The following is a 14446-nucleotide window of genomic DNA, read 5'->3' as shown; positions in this document are numbered from 1 at the left end:
AAATTGAATGGTTTCATAGAATCCCTACAGTGCAGAAGGAGGCCATTCGACACATTGAGTCTGCACCGACCACGATCCCACCCAAGCCCTATTCCCCTAACCCCACATATTTACCCAGCTAATCCTCCGGACACTAGGGTCAATTTAGCATGGCCAATCAATCTAACCCGCACATCTTTGGATTGTGGGAGGGAACCGGAGCACCCGGAGGAAACCCACACAAACATGAGGAGAATGTGCAAACTGCTCACAGACAGTGACCCGAGGCCAGAATTAAACCTGGGTCCATGGCGCTGTGAGGCAGCAGTGCTAGCCACTGTGCCACCGTGTCGCCCTAGGTTTCCATACCTACTGGTTGTAAAGTTCACCTTAACTGCAGTTACCTGGATCATGTGAATGAAATCAAACTTTTTGCTTTCCTTTCTCTCCTTGTTTTGCTTTTCATATTCTTCCGAGCGCAACTGGTTCCAAGTGAAGGAGATGTTGAGATCCTCTCCCTTTTCTTTCACAAGCTCTGGAACAGAGGTAGATTTAGAAGGGAGACCCTCTTGTTAACAAAGTGGTTGGAAACACAGCCTTTTGTTTGCTATTTCTTCGTATCCAGTTTCCTGAAACTTCAACACACATTTCATTGCTGACTGCTTAGAAGTGGCCAAATAATTTTAGCGGAGGGGAAGTTGCATGGATTTAAGCATTGTGCTAATTCCTTTACATGCAATGTTGAAAATTAATTGATTGGTCAAATGGTACACATCAATCAATAAGTCTTATGGAAAGTCCTGGTATCATTCATTTGTTTATATTCTTTCAAGGGATGTGGGTGTACTTGCATGACCTACAATAGTCACCCATCTCTGTATGCCATTACGATAGTGGTGCTGAACCACCTTCTTGGACTATTCTGATGCACGTACACTCAGACTAGTTTTAGGAAAGGATTTCCAGAATTTTGACCCAGCATTTGTGAAGGAACATCTGTTAGGAAAACAAAAGTAGCTTTATAATTGAATTGGTAAATATTAGAAATAAATATAGTTTTCAGTGGTTTTAATTTAATGTTTTTGTGACAGGAAAGGTAAAACCCATAGTTAGATTCATGCTGGACAAAGGTGTGTGTATGTATGGTTTCAACTCCGCTGTGTTTCTATTGTGCTTAGAGTGGGTTACAGGATGAAGAGTAAATAAACTAGCAGTGGTTGCATGGCAACTTGGGACTTGTAAGGTTAAAAAATCTTTTAAGTTTTAGGTTTTAGCTGAATTTGTTTTCAGTCGCAGACAGAACACCAAGAAGTGAACATCTTGTAACACTGCCATTAGAAAGATGGGAGCTAGGGGAATTTTATAGTAACTTCATTGCAGTGTTAACGTAAGCCTTACTTGTGACTAATAAATAAACTTTAACTTTAACTTTAGCTGCAAACTGACAGGCTTCCCAAAGAACCAGACACAGTCCAGATAACCAGGGAATTGGGACAGGAAGAATGTCTTAAAAAGTTAAGAGAACAGAAACCACAGTATTGTTCAGGAAAATTCAAGAGAAAAGAAAACAAAAATGTTATGAATTAAAGAGACAGTTGTAATAGCCAGATTTAAAGTGGGAAAGCAGTCTTCAGAGGAAAATCAAAAGTTTGATGCCATCTTAATAGAGTCTGGAATCGATATTTAAAGCAATAGTGAAAGTTTGCAGAACAGTCAAGAAAACAAAATCCTAAAAGGGAAGTGGTAACCTGGATATTGGATTTGTTATTAAAAGTGGAGTGGAAGCTTTGCTGAAAAGAGTCATTTTAAAAACCTGGACTGGGTTTCGGAATGTAACCTGCTATTGGAAAGTATTATTGTGAAAGATTTCAAAGCGTGCTTTTTTGGCAGTACAGTTTGGAACCTCTCAGGTGACATTCTCTTGGGGTTCAGAATGAAAGAGGATGGTAGGTGCCTGGAACTCGTTGCCGGAGGAGGTAGTGGAAGCGGATAGTGACTTTTAAGGGGCGTCTTGACAAATACATGAATAGGATGGGAATAGAGGGATATGGTCCCCAGAAGGGTAGGGGGTTTTAGTTAAGTCGGGCAGCATGGTCGGTGCAGGCTTGGAGGGCCGAAGGACCTGTTTCTGTGCTGTAATTTTCTTTAATCTTTGTTCTTTATTTGACCACAATCATCTTGTCTATTTAAAAGGACATTGTGTTACTTTGCAGCTTCATATATGCTTTGAAAGCTGGGTTAATCTCAAAATCTGTTTGTATTTATTATAATCCAAATTTTACATGATTAATTTTTTTTGTGTTAAAACTAATTAGTGGGCAGCACGATGGCACAGTGGTTAGCACTGCTGCCTCATAGTGCCAGGAACGCAGGTTCAATTCCCGACTTGGATCACTGTCTGTGCAGAGTCTGTATGTTCTCCCCGTGTCTGCGCGGGTTTCCTCCAGGTGCTCCGGTTTCCTCCCACAATCCGAAAGCTGTGCTAGTTAGGTGCATTGGCAAAACTAAATTCTCCCTCAGTGTACCCGAACAGCTGCCAGAGTGTGGCAGCTAGGGAATTTTTTTACAGTAACTTCATAGCAGTGTTAATTTAAGCCTACTTGTGATACTAATGAATAAACTTAAACTTAGCTGTTTGGGACTCTGCTCTTCCTCATTTTATAAAAAAATACAATCTTTTGAGCCAGGTTTCCATTCTGGAATCTTGCTGTCCAGTTATTACATCAACATAGATCCTAACACACCAATATAACTCCAAGTCAAAATGCTATGTGGCTTGGAGCAAGTTTGCCGGTCATGATGACCCCACTCACATGCTGCCCTAGTTTTTCGAGATGGTAGAGGTCACTTGTTTGGAATATGTTGTCCGAAGAGATTTGGTAAGTTCCTGCATTCTGCCATAAAGATGAGACACATTGCCAACATTGTGCAACAATGTGGGAGGGTCTGAATGTTTAAAGTGGTGGGAAGTTGCCAATCTTAATTTGGATGTTGTCAAACATTTTTAGTGTTGTTGGAGCTACATTCATCCAAACAAGTGGAAGCATTTTATTGTACTCCTGACTTGGGCCTTGTAGATGTCAAATCTTTGGGAAGAAAGGTGGTGAGTTACCTGCCATTGGACTCCTAGAAATGGACTTGTTCCTGCAGCCACATTATTTAACTGCATGTATAATAACAAAATAGGTTTTAAATAAGCCAATGTAGGAAGTCAGGCATTGAGGAAATATATGTTTCCCATCAGGGATTCCTCTTGTAGTTGATTATTTCTGAGGAAAGAACCAGATGGATGTTATGAAGACCTTGGAACAGAAACAGTTGTATATTCAGCTGGAAATGTTTGGAATTAGAACTGCATGAGCTGACATGGATCCTTTATTATTTCTTCCAAGCAGACTCCCTTTGCTGGTAGATGTGTCAATGACATCTTCAAGTAAACAAAATGTACAATGCAATTTTCAATATGCTACAGCTAGTAGTTCAAAGTCCTTATTATCATCTTTGGTACCCACTTTCAGCATCTACCAATATGACTAAGCCAACTCTTTGGAAGAGTCACAATTAGGCCCCTAGCCAGAGTTCACCCAAGCCCCAGGACCCTTGGGGTACCTTTCCTCTGCAACCTGGCAGCAAAAGAAGGCACATGGGCAAGGGGCCTAACATCTTGATCCCCCTTGGGACCCAATTCACCAGGCCAGGTTGTCCATGCCAGGGTGACAGGGGGCAGTGCACCATTTGCACTAGTATCCGTTCAGTGAGTGCAGTTTAAATCTTCATCCAAAACAACAATATTTATCTCATGATCGTGAACATAATTAGAGAAGATAGTAATTCATATATGATCCAGTGGATCACTATCATTTCACATTGGTTAGAACGAACTACTGATTCTATGATTAATCAAAAGATTACTTATATCTCACCCATACATAGGGTAGAATTCTCCTGCCCGTGGTACGTTTGGTGACGGGTGACTGCAGAGAATCTGGTGAGAGCCAAAAAGTTGCCAGCATAAAATTACGTTGTAGTTCTCCCAATGGCGCATTAATGGCGGGTCAGTCATCCCACTGGCAGGTGGCACGAACACCATTTGCATCACATGAATGCTCATTAAACAGCTTCCAACCAGTATCCTATCCAGTGTCACCTTCCAACCTTGCGTCATGCCAGTAGGAAGTCACATCAGCCTTAAACCCGATGCACAAGGCAGTCCTTGGTTTGCCTGGGACTTTGAGGTGAATGCAACACAATATTTCTGCCACAGTGCTGCCCTGCGCCTGATGCGCTTTACACCATCCTGTCAGGGCAGACTGGTTCCTGCCTCCATGCCCAGCTGGTTTTCATGGACAGCACTGAGCTGCTGGTCCCATACACCTTCTTGTATCACCATCTCATTTCAGTACTGTGCTTGGGTTTGGGAAGTACAGGAGTATCTTTCATCCCCTCCCCCCTTTCCCGATGCCACATACTGTGGGACCCAAGCAGTAACTGCAACAAAGGTCCGAGGTTTGACCAGGAGGTGATGGGGTGTGGGGGGGAGAGAGGTTGGTGACCAGATAAATACAAGGAGAGCAATGTGGAAGGAGGACTGTATGAAGAAGGGGGTGTAGTGAGTAGGGCAAGAGCTCACAATGGCACACAGAGGGATAAGGAGGTGGATGAAAAAAATGAATAATGGAAGACAGAGGGATAGGGAGAAGTTGGACTCCTAAAAGCCTACATGAAAAAGCTCTCAAACAAGGGGGTCAACGGGATATCACTTTGTTGACTGGAAGGGGATGGATGAAGATCCAGAGGCGGTGGGTAGAGATCCAAGCGGGGCATGGGCGTCTCATATGGGATGGGCTTAGAGTGAAGGTGGTTGAATCGAGGACCAGACCTCTGCTTGAGGCAGCTAGCATTTTCCCTCTGGACATCCTGCGCGGTTTGGTGAAGACAGGTGGGCTGGAGAAAGTGATAAGACTGTGCTGGACTCATGTTTAAATATGGCACCTTCAAACCCATGAGCTGAGGGCGAGCGGTTGAATCAGCTGCCATCCCACCAGGGGATTCAGAGGGGAACTCGCCTGTGCATAATTAATGAGGTTCCAAGTACAGAATCTCGTGCGGGATCCCATCATTCCAGTCAGTGGGAAAAGAGCCGCCGGAGCCACCCACCACCACACTTTGTCACAGAAACATAGAATTCCACCTCATGGTCATAACTGCAAACAGGTTGAAGATGAGTTAATACCTCAAATAAACCTGCTGTTTTCACCTGTAAACACATGGTGCGTCATCTGAATAAATACCTTTGTATTTGGAGATTTGATGTGGATTGGGCTCCACCACCTCATTATGAATTGAAACTCCTGGATGTTTGGATTGAATTTTGCCAAGAATTTCAAAGTCTATTTTACCTGAATGGAAAAACAGAACACTTCTGAACGCATCTTACCATGAATTCATTACAGCACATTTTCAATAAAAGTAGACCAGCTGCATTAAAACTGCTAGGATTTCACTTGCTTTAAATTCCAAAATTTCAGAACAATTTCAAATCAAATCAAAGCAATGTCTGTTTGCAAATGTATTATCAGTTAAATATATTTTCATTGACTTATGCGATTCACTCAGTCTATTTGTTTTCATTAAAGATCAAGCATATTAGGTGACTAATAGAGTCATAGCGGTTTATAGCATGGAAACAGGCCCTTCGTCCAACTTGTCCATGCCACACTTTTTTTAAAAACGACGAAGCTAGTCCCAATTGCCCACGTTTGGCCTATATCCCTCGATAGCCATCTCACTCATGTAACTGTCTAAACTCCCCTAGCTTTGGGAAAAGATATTGACTATCTAGCTGATCTATGCCACTCATTATTTTATAGACCTTTATAAGATCACCTCTCAGCCTTCTACGCTCCAGAGAAAAAAGTCCGAGTCCACGCCAGCCTCTCCTTATAACTCAAACTATCAAGTCCTGGTGGCATCCTAGTAAATCTTTTCTGCACACTTTCTAGTTTAATAATATCCTTTCGAAAATAGGGTGACCAGAACTGTGTACAGTATTCCAAGTGTGGTCTTACCAATGTCTTGTACAACTTCAACAAGACGTCCCAACTCCTGCATTCAATGTTCTAACCAATGAAACCAAGCATGCCGAATCTTCACAACTCTGTCCACCTGTGACTCCACTTTCAATGAGCAATGACCCTGTACCCCTAGCTTTCTTTGTTCTATAACTCTCCTCAGTGCCCTACCATTAACTGAGTAAGTCCTGCCCTGGTTCGATCTACCAAAATGCATCACCTCGCATTTATTTAAATTAATCTCCGTCTGCCATTCATCAGCCCACTGGCCCAATTGATCAAGATCCTGTTGCAATCCAAGATGACCTTCTTCACTGTCCACTATGCCACCAATCTTGGTGTCATCAGCAAACCTACTAACCATGCCTTCTAAACTCTCATCCAAATCATTAATATAAGTAACAAATAACAGTGGACCCAACACCAATCACTGAGGCACAACGCTGGTCACAGGCCTCCAGTTTGAAAAACAACCCTCTCCAACCACCCTCTGTCTTCTGTCATCAAGTCAATTTTGTATCCATTTGGCTACCTCACCCTGGATCCCATGAGATTTAATTTTATGCAACAACCTACCATGCGGTACCTTGTCAAAGGCCTTGCTAAAATCCATGTCGACAACATCGACTGCACTGCCCTCATCTACCTTCGTGGTTACCCCTTCAAAAAACTCAATCAAATTGGTGAGACATGATTTTCCACTCACAAAGCCATGCTGACTGTCCCTAATCAGTCCTTGCCTCTCTAAATGCCTGTAGATCCTGTATCTCAGAATACCTCCTAACAACTTACCCATGACAGATGTGAGGCTCACTGGCCTGTAATTCCCAAGCTTTTCCCTGCAGCCCTTTTTAAATTGTATCCCAAAACATGTGAAAATAATAAATCAAATCAAATCAAAGGGAATGGAGTTCATACTATGTGTGCAAGGCTCTTTCTAAACTTCCATGTAAATGCCCCAGGAAGGGAAGATTCACTACTGGATTCACTTCAACTCCATGCTGTTAAGAACTGGAATACAGGGGAACCTAATAGTGGTATTAGCTCAGTGGAGCCGGGGCTCAGGTAAGTTATGGAACAGGGATTTCTCCATGGTGCTGAGTGGTTGCGGCTGAGAAAAAGACCTGAAGCAGTTGTTGTCAGCAAGCTCAGTTGGGTTGCTACGACACAGCAGAAACCTGAGGGCAGTGTCAACTTAGTGAAAGTCAAGTGCAGTTGGCAGCTCCATGAGAGGCAGTCATTGGCAGCAGTGTGGCTCAGGAACCAGGACGGTGCCACTGTTTAGCCTTTGGAGGGGAGCTTGGCTAACACACAGGTGTCAGGAGTAGGTCAGCTCAGCTAGAAAAGAAAAAAAAGGCTGGTCCGAGGAGATGGTTGGAATAGTGGGCCTTTTAGGAGAAGGTTGTACCTTTGGAAATTGGATGAAGCAGAACTACTGACAGCTGAGGATCAGACTTGTCTTGAAAGGACAGGAGCTGAAATTGCCCATGAGGAAGACAGATTTTCAAAGAAGTTACAGTGGTAACAGGATGGATTGGTGGCACAATGGTTAGCACTGCTTCCTTACAGTGCCAGGGACCTGGGTTCAATTCCCGGCTTGGGTCACTGTGTGTGTGAAGTCTGCACGTTCTCCTTGTGTCAGTGTGGGTTTCCTCTGGGTGTTCCAGTTTCCTCCCACAATCTGAAAGACGTGTTGGTGGCACTGGCCATGCTAAATTTTCCCTCACTGTACCCGAACAGGCACTGGAGTGTGACAGCTTTTAGAGTAACTTCATTGCAGTGTTAATGTAAGCCTACTTGTGACACTAATAAATAAACTTTAACTTTAACCAATGTCTGAGTGGATTGTTTAGAAATTTGAGGGACCTGTCTTGATGGTTGCATTTACCATTCAATGTGCAGTTTAGGTGTCTTTGACCACAGCATGCCTGTTTATTCATGCTTACCTCATGTTAATTCTGGATTTCAGAGTATGAGATAGATAATATTGAGTGCTTGCTTCATTTACTCTTTTAGAGGAAAGATTCTTCTGTTTGATTGAAACTGTGAAATATTGTGGGTGCAATTTTCCAAAAAAATGGCAAAGTATCAGGTTCTGACTGAAAATCGGATTTGGATCAATACACATTGAGAGAAGCTTTGCAAAAATTGCAGAAGTGGAAATGTGGATAAGAAATTTTCATTTGCTGTGTAATTGCAACAATTTCTGCTTCAAACTCAAATTTGACTTGCTTCTTTTTGTCATGCGTATGTAAGATTTATTAATAATGTTATAAAGCCTATGGATATCTTGTAACATGTGTACGCAGTCTTGGTTTCATTCAAATGATACTTTCTCAAATGAAAAGCTAGTTCGCCTTTTGGGAGACAAAATCTAAAATTAGCTTTGAGTACGAAGTTAATGAGTGGGCAATGATAGTTTTTCCAGTATAATCATTATCCTATGTCCATTTTCTGCTTATTCCCTGATAACGAAATGGGAATCCAGGGCAGAATTTCAGGTCACAGTGCCTCCCCCACCGACCAGCCAGAAAGTCGAGGGTGGGCAACTTCGCCATGGCCATTTCTGGAAACCTCAATGCAATTGCATGACCATTAGACAATTAATCATCTGGGTCTTCGGTCCCCTCAAGCAATCCAGTGTGCATTATTCTTGTATTTTCTATTGAATAATATAGAAAAATCCATAAACATTCATTACTTAACCCCTTTCTTCACATCATAGAAAATTGATATTTGATTACCCTGTGTAGGATAATAAAATATATGTATCTTGAATACAATAGATACATAATTAGACACAGAACAATGGATACTGCAGGACCTACCTGAACCACTTCCTACACCCAGGACATTGAGACAGGTAGCTCCCATTTTCCCGATGCTGCAAAGAAAGTCAAGTTTTATTTTTGGAAGACATGAATGAATCTGAAATGAAATTTGTAACAAACGGCTTCACTGAACAATGGCTGTGTAGATCTTAATTTTAATACGCAAATGGCCAGCAGTTCATTTGTAAACCTGTAAAACAATAGTTATCAAATCAAGGTGGCCCAGGTGATTAAGAAGGCATATGGCATGCTTGCCTTCATCGGCCATGGCATTGAGCAAAAGAATTGGAAAATCATATTGCAGCTATATAAAACCTTGGTTAGGCCACATTTGGAGTATTACATGCAGTTCTGGTCGCCACACTACCAGAAGGACATGGAAGCTTTGGAGAGAGTGCAAGGAATTTTAAGCAGTATGTTGCCTGGTCTAGAGGGTGTTGACTATGTGGAGAGATTGAACAAACTAGGATTGTTTTCACTGGAAAGACAGAGGCTGAGGGGAGACCTGATAGAGGTGTACAAAATTATGAGAAACATAGATAGGGTGGATTAGTCAGAGGCTTTTGCCAAGAGTGGAAGTGTCAATTACAAGGGGGCACAGGTTCAAGGTGCGAGGGGGAAAGTTTAAGGGAGATGTGTGGGGGAAGATTTTCATGCAGAGTGGGGTAGGTGCCTGGAATGCGCTGCCAGAGGAGGCAGGCATATTAGCAACATTTAAGAGGCATCTGGATAGGTACACGAAGAGGGAGGGAATAGAGGGTTATGGTCCGAGTAAGGGCAGAAGACTTTGTTTATAGTTTAGTCATGGCATCAAGGTTGGCACGGGCTTGGAGGGCTGAAGGGCCTGTTCCTGTGCTGTACTTTTCTTTGTTCTTTGTTTTTGTTCATTTGAAGTATTTCAACCAATAATGAAGAAGAAAATGAGCTGAAGTTTACGATAGCAATGATGGTGAAACTGTCAGCATTCCCTGTCATTATTCCACTGAAACTGACAGCAACTTCAGGAGTCAACACATACAGTTAAACATGGAAATCCAGAGGTTCTTGTCAGTGATTCTGTGCATCTACAAATGCTGCATTGTTGTGTTCCTTCCAGAATACAATCAATAAAAAACACCCCACCTTGAGCTCTTAGTAATGCCGTAAAATCCCTTGAATAAGTTATGCCTTGTCTTTAACGGCGTACCATATTTAGAATTAACAAATAAGCAGCAACACTTACCCTGAAAGTTTAATTTTAAATTTGTTGAATGTCAAAATTCTCTATTATAAGAAATTGCACATATGCTTTAATTTTTGTTAAAGGTTATGGTACTTTAGCTTCTACCTTAATCCCATGGTGAAGTAAGCTCAAGGGACTGAATGGTCTACCCCTGCTCTTAGTCCTCGTGATGTGGAGATGCCGGTGTTGGACTGGGGTGGGCACAGTAAGAAATCTCACAACACCAGGTTAAAGTCCAACAGGTTTTTTTGGAGTCAGGAGCTTTCGGAGCACTGCTCCTTCATCACATGACTCACCTGTTGAAGGAGCGGCACTCCAAAAGCTCGTGATTCCAAATAAACCTGTTGGACTTTAACCTGGTGTTGTGAGACTTCTTACTTAGTTCTTGTGTTAACTCTAACAGATGCTGTATCATCCATCTGCTCACTAATTATTTTTGGAACATTTCTTACCAGTATTTGATCAATCATATCAGGATTTTAAACTTGTTCATTTCCCGAATGTGGACATCGTTGGTTAGGCCAGCATTTTTTGCCCATTCTTAGTTGCCCTTGAGAAGGTGGTGGTCAGCTGCCTTCCTGAACCGCTGCAGTCCACGTGCTTTAAGCACAGCCACATATATATTATACATACCTAGACAACGGGGAGAATTCTCCAGCCTCCCAGCCATGTGTTTCTCTGTGGCAGGAGGTGGTGCACTGTTCACTGGTGGCAGGATTCTCTGGTCCCACTGCTGTCAATGGGATTTCCCATTGATGTCACCCCACAAACACATGGGAAGGGATGCACTGCCAGTGGGACTGGAGAATCCCACCAACATATACCTTTATAGATTACATTTTCACCTTGATTATATTACTGTATCATCGATCACTACTGACTCAAGTCATAATAATAATAGAGAAATTGGACTTGGGCTGTGCAGCTGGCAATATAGCTAAAACATTGGTAAATTCTCACTCAGTGTATCGGCAGTATCGAAGTATGATGCGGCTGTAAAGGGAAAACATGTATATTTCATGAATAGTGACATGAAACAATCCTGCAAAGTTGAAATTATTATAATCATGAATCACTTGACCACTGACAAATAGCTGGCAGCAGTGTGTACCATCCAAACAATGTACTGCAGGAACTCAACAAGTTTCCTTAGGCAGTACCTTCCAAAGCCTTGACCACTACCACCTATAAAGGCAAGGGCAGCAGACACATGGTTACATGAAGTTCCCCTCCAAGCCACACACCACCCTGACTTGGAAATATATCGCTGTTCCTTCACTGTTGCTGGCTCAAAATCTTGGAACTCCCTCCCCAACAGCACTATAGGTGTACCTACTACACATGAACAGCAGTGGTTCAAGAAGACAGCACAGCACCACCTTCTCAAGGGCAATTCAGGTTGGGCAATAAATGCTGGCCTAGCCAGTGAAGCCCAAATCCCTTGAAGAAATTGATTCTTAGAGACTGTAAGATACATGTCTTCCCAAAGTTCTGGCCTCTTCCACATCTTTGATGTTAATTCTTTGGCTACCAAGGACTTAAGCTCTGAAAATCTCTCTCTAATTCTCTCCTCTCTGTTACATCATGTGTTTGGAGTCGAGACGGGGTTCTTTGGGCCTTTTGATTCTCCCAAAGCAAGTTGCTCGAGACTCTTGTTTGCTCTATTTTTTTAAAGCTATGATATATATATATATAGGAACATCTGCATGAAGTTAGAACATCTCCCTCCTCCAGACTCTGTTACTCAATCCTCTAACGTTAAATCCTAATTACATCAGCATCATGTGCTTCTGATGTTGACCCTTTACTTTTGAGAGATCCTTTGTATGCATAGCTCTATTTGCTTCAGTCTATGCAAAGACTTCATTTTAAGATATGTCTGCCTATGCAATTACATTTAAATACTGGACTGTAGGGGTTAACTAACTCTGCTAGGCTTAAAATATTGACTACGTTTAAAAACTCAGAAGGAATGCTGGATTAGCTGAATATTGACCACATTCCTGAAAAGTACACAGCAAGCAATACAAGTTTTGAATACAACAGTTGCAAAACCTGTTTTCTCTAAACAGAAACAGACTGCAAAGGACACTCACAATAACAAGATAAGAATTAAAAATATAGTTTGGAACTGTGTGTTCAGTTTGCAGTTTTTGTTTTCGAGTTCAGTGTGTCCAGTACAGTACAGGGACTGGCTTGGCAGCCAGTCTCAAAGTTGGCTTTTTTCTCTTCGCTTCGGTAATGATTTAATTTTAAGTTCTGTTCGATAAAAGAAAACCATTTTAAAAATCGTACCAGTGCTGTCCTCACCTAGTCAAAGTAATAAATGGACCCTACAACTTTACAATCTCGACATTTTTACAATTTACAATTTTCTCATTTGACATACTCCTTAAAACTTCGCACTCCGCCATTGTGTCAAAATTGGTTCGAGAATGCTCCTGTGAAATGCCTTGGGATGCTTTACTAGGTTTCAATGAGATTTATAAATGCAAATTTTTGTTGTGTAATGCTACAGCCTGGAGGTACTTTTTCTTTGACAAGACATTAAACATGTCATTAAACAAGACATGTTTTCCAGCGGTAATGGCAACTTACCATTGACCATTAGCATCATCTTCCAGTCCTGCCAAAGTCTATGGCATCTTTAGTATCTCACCCATTCCACCGCCAAGGAACCCACCGCGAGGGGTCACCTTTGGCAGGACTGGAAGATCTCACCAGCAAGAACGGTCAGAAAATCCCACCCCAACAGGCTGCCTGCCTTCTCAGGACACCATAGAATCATAGAATCCCTACAGTGCAGAAGCAGGTCATTCGGCCCATTGAGTCTGCACTGAGCACAATCCAACCCAGGTCCAGGGTCAATTTCGCTTGGCCAATCAACCTAACCCGCACATCTTTGGACTGTGGGAGGAAACCGGAGCACCCGGAGGAAACCCACGCAGACACGGGGGGAATGTGCAAACTCCACACAGACAGTGACCCAAGGCCGGAATTGAACACAGGTCCCTGGTGCTGTGAGACAGGAGTACTAACCACTGTACCCCGTAAAACTTTTCAAAGGTATTAAGCAAGGATTTGTTTTACAAATTTAGTAACGCAATTGCCTGTGCTCATCCTGTCTAAGTGTCATAGAAACTAGAAGCAGGAGTAGGCCATTCGGCCCTTTGAGCCTGCTCCGCCATTCACCTTGACCATGGCTGATCATTGAATTCCATATCCTGATCTCCCCTTCCTCCCATATCCCTTGATCCCTTTAGCCCCAAGAGCAATATCTAATTTCTTCTTGAAATCAGACAACATTTTGGCCTCTACTATGTTCAGTGGTAGTGAATTCCACACATTCACCACCCTCTGGGTGAAGAAATTCCTCCTCACCTCAGTTCTAAAAGGTTCACCCCTTATCACCGAACTATAGCCCCCAGTTCTGGACTCCACCACTATTGGGAATGTGTCGATCCTCCTACCAATCTGTAGGCCTCACATTTTTGAGCGTCCCAGTTAAACATCGATTGAAGGATTCCTTTCAGTAGCCCACGTGACTGCTGATGGAAGGTAACTTGTTACAAATAGATCTTTGAGGAAATATAATCCAATGTACGCAATTGGATCTGGACTCGTTTGCATCCCATTTCTTCTGCTAACAATTCTAGACTTACTTCATTTTCTGTGCTAGATTCAAAGGCCCAGACCTTTTCTGATGGCACCCACCTTAGTTGTACTGTTTTTCTGGACATATTAATGTAGAAAACCCAAAGAAAAACTGCATGACATTGAACAAAAGCATCAGTTGCAACATTCACTAAAACCTGACAACTGTCAACTCAGCAGTGACCCTAATAACAAGTCAATGACTTGTAAAACAAATAGTTGCACAAGGTTACTTACTTTGTAGATAACATTCTGCCATTATTGTTCGTTGAAGAGGGAACGCGAGTCACAATCAATTAAAAGCCGAAATAGTGAAATGGCAATGTTAAAGACAGAATTTACTAAACTTCTAAGGGGAACTGAGAGCATTGTTGGAGATTTTACATTTGCCATTCAATTATTCCGGTTAAGTTTGTCTATCTTTATACTTCCAATTGATTGATTTTTAATGTTAAAGAAAATAAAATGGAAAAGAATAAATGCAGTTACAACTACAACAGTCTGACAAGACCATCAATTCCCCAAACGTTGCCGCAGCAATTACTCTCCTACGCTAAGCTTTCTGTTCCGGAACATTCCAGAATTTCATATGGAAAGCACTGGAGCATGAGTGAAATGTTACTTGGGATTTACAGACATAGACTGTGATGGATCCAGGAAGCAGGAATAGCAAAAGGGAAATATGCTAT

General features: G+C 42.2%; 1 protein-coding gene across 2 annotated transcripts in view; it reads right to left on the bottom strand.

Annotated features, from left to right (window-relative positions):
* LOC144503555 (histamine N-methyltransferase-like) overlaps positions 1-14446 on the bottom strand; it is a 30688-nt gene that overhangs the window by 11470 nt on the left and 4772 nt on the right. The window contains exons 2-4 of one of the 2 annotated variants that reach the window (XM_078228036.1): positions 8879-8934; positions 5271-5378; positions 384-514 (exon numbers count right to left, since the gene is read on the bottom strand). In XM_078228036.1, coding sequence (XP_078084162.1) covers positions 384-514; positions 5271-5378; positions 8879-8934 — 295 coding nt within the window. Of the gene's footprint in view, positions 1-383; positions 515-5270; positions 5379-6842; positions 6867-8878; positions 8935-14446 lie in introns of those variants that run through there. The other variant, XM_078228037.1, reaches the window with a different exon arrangement.

This window comes from Mustelus asterias, chromosome 14 (genome assembly GCF_964213995.1).
Source record: "Mustelus asterias chromosome 14, sMusAst1.hap1.1, whole genome shotgun sequence".
NCBI classification, from domain to species: Eukaryota; Metazoa; Chordata; class Chondrichthyes; order Carcharhiniformes; family Triakidae; genus Mustelus; species Mustelus asterias.
Note: the sequence above shows the minus strand (reverse complement) of the source record. Positions and strands in the feature narration are given on the sequence as shown.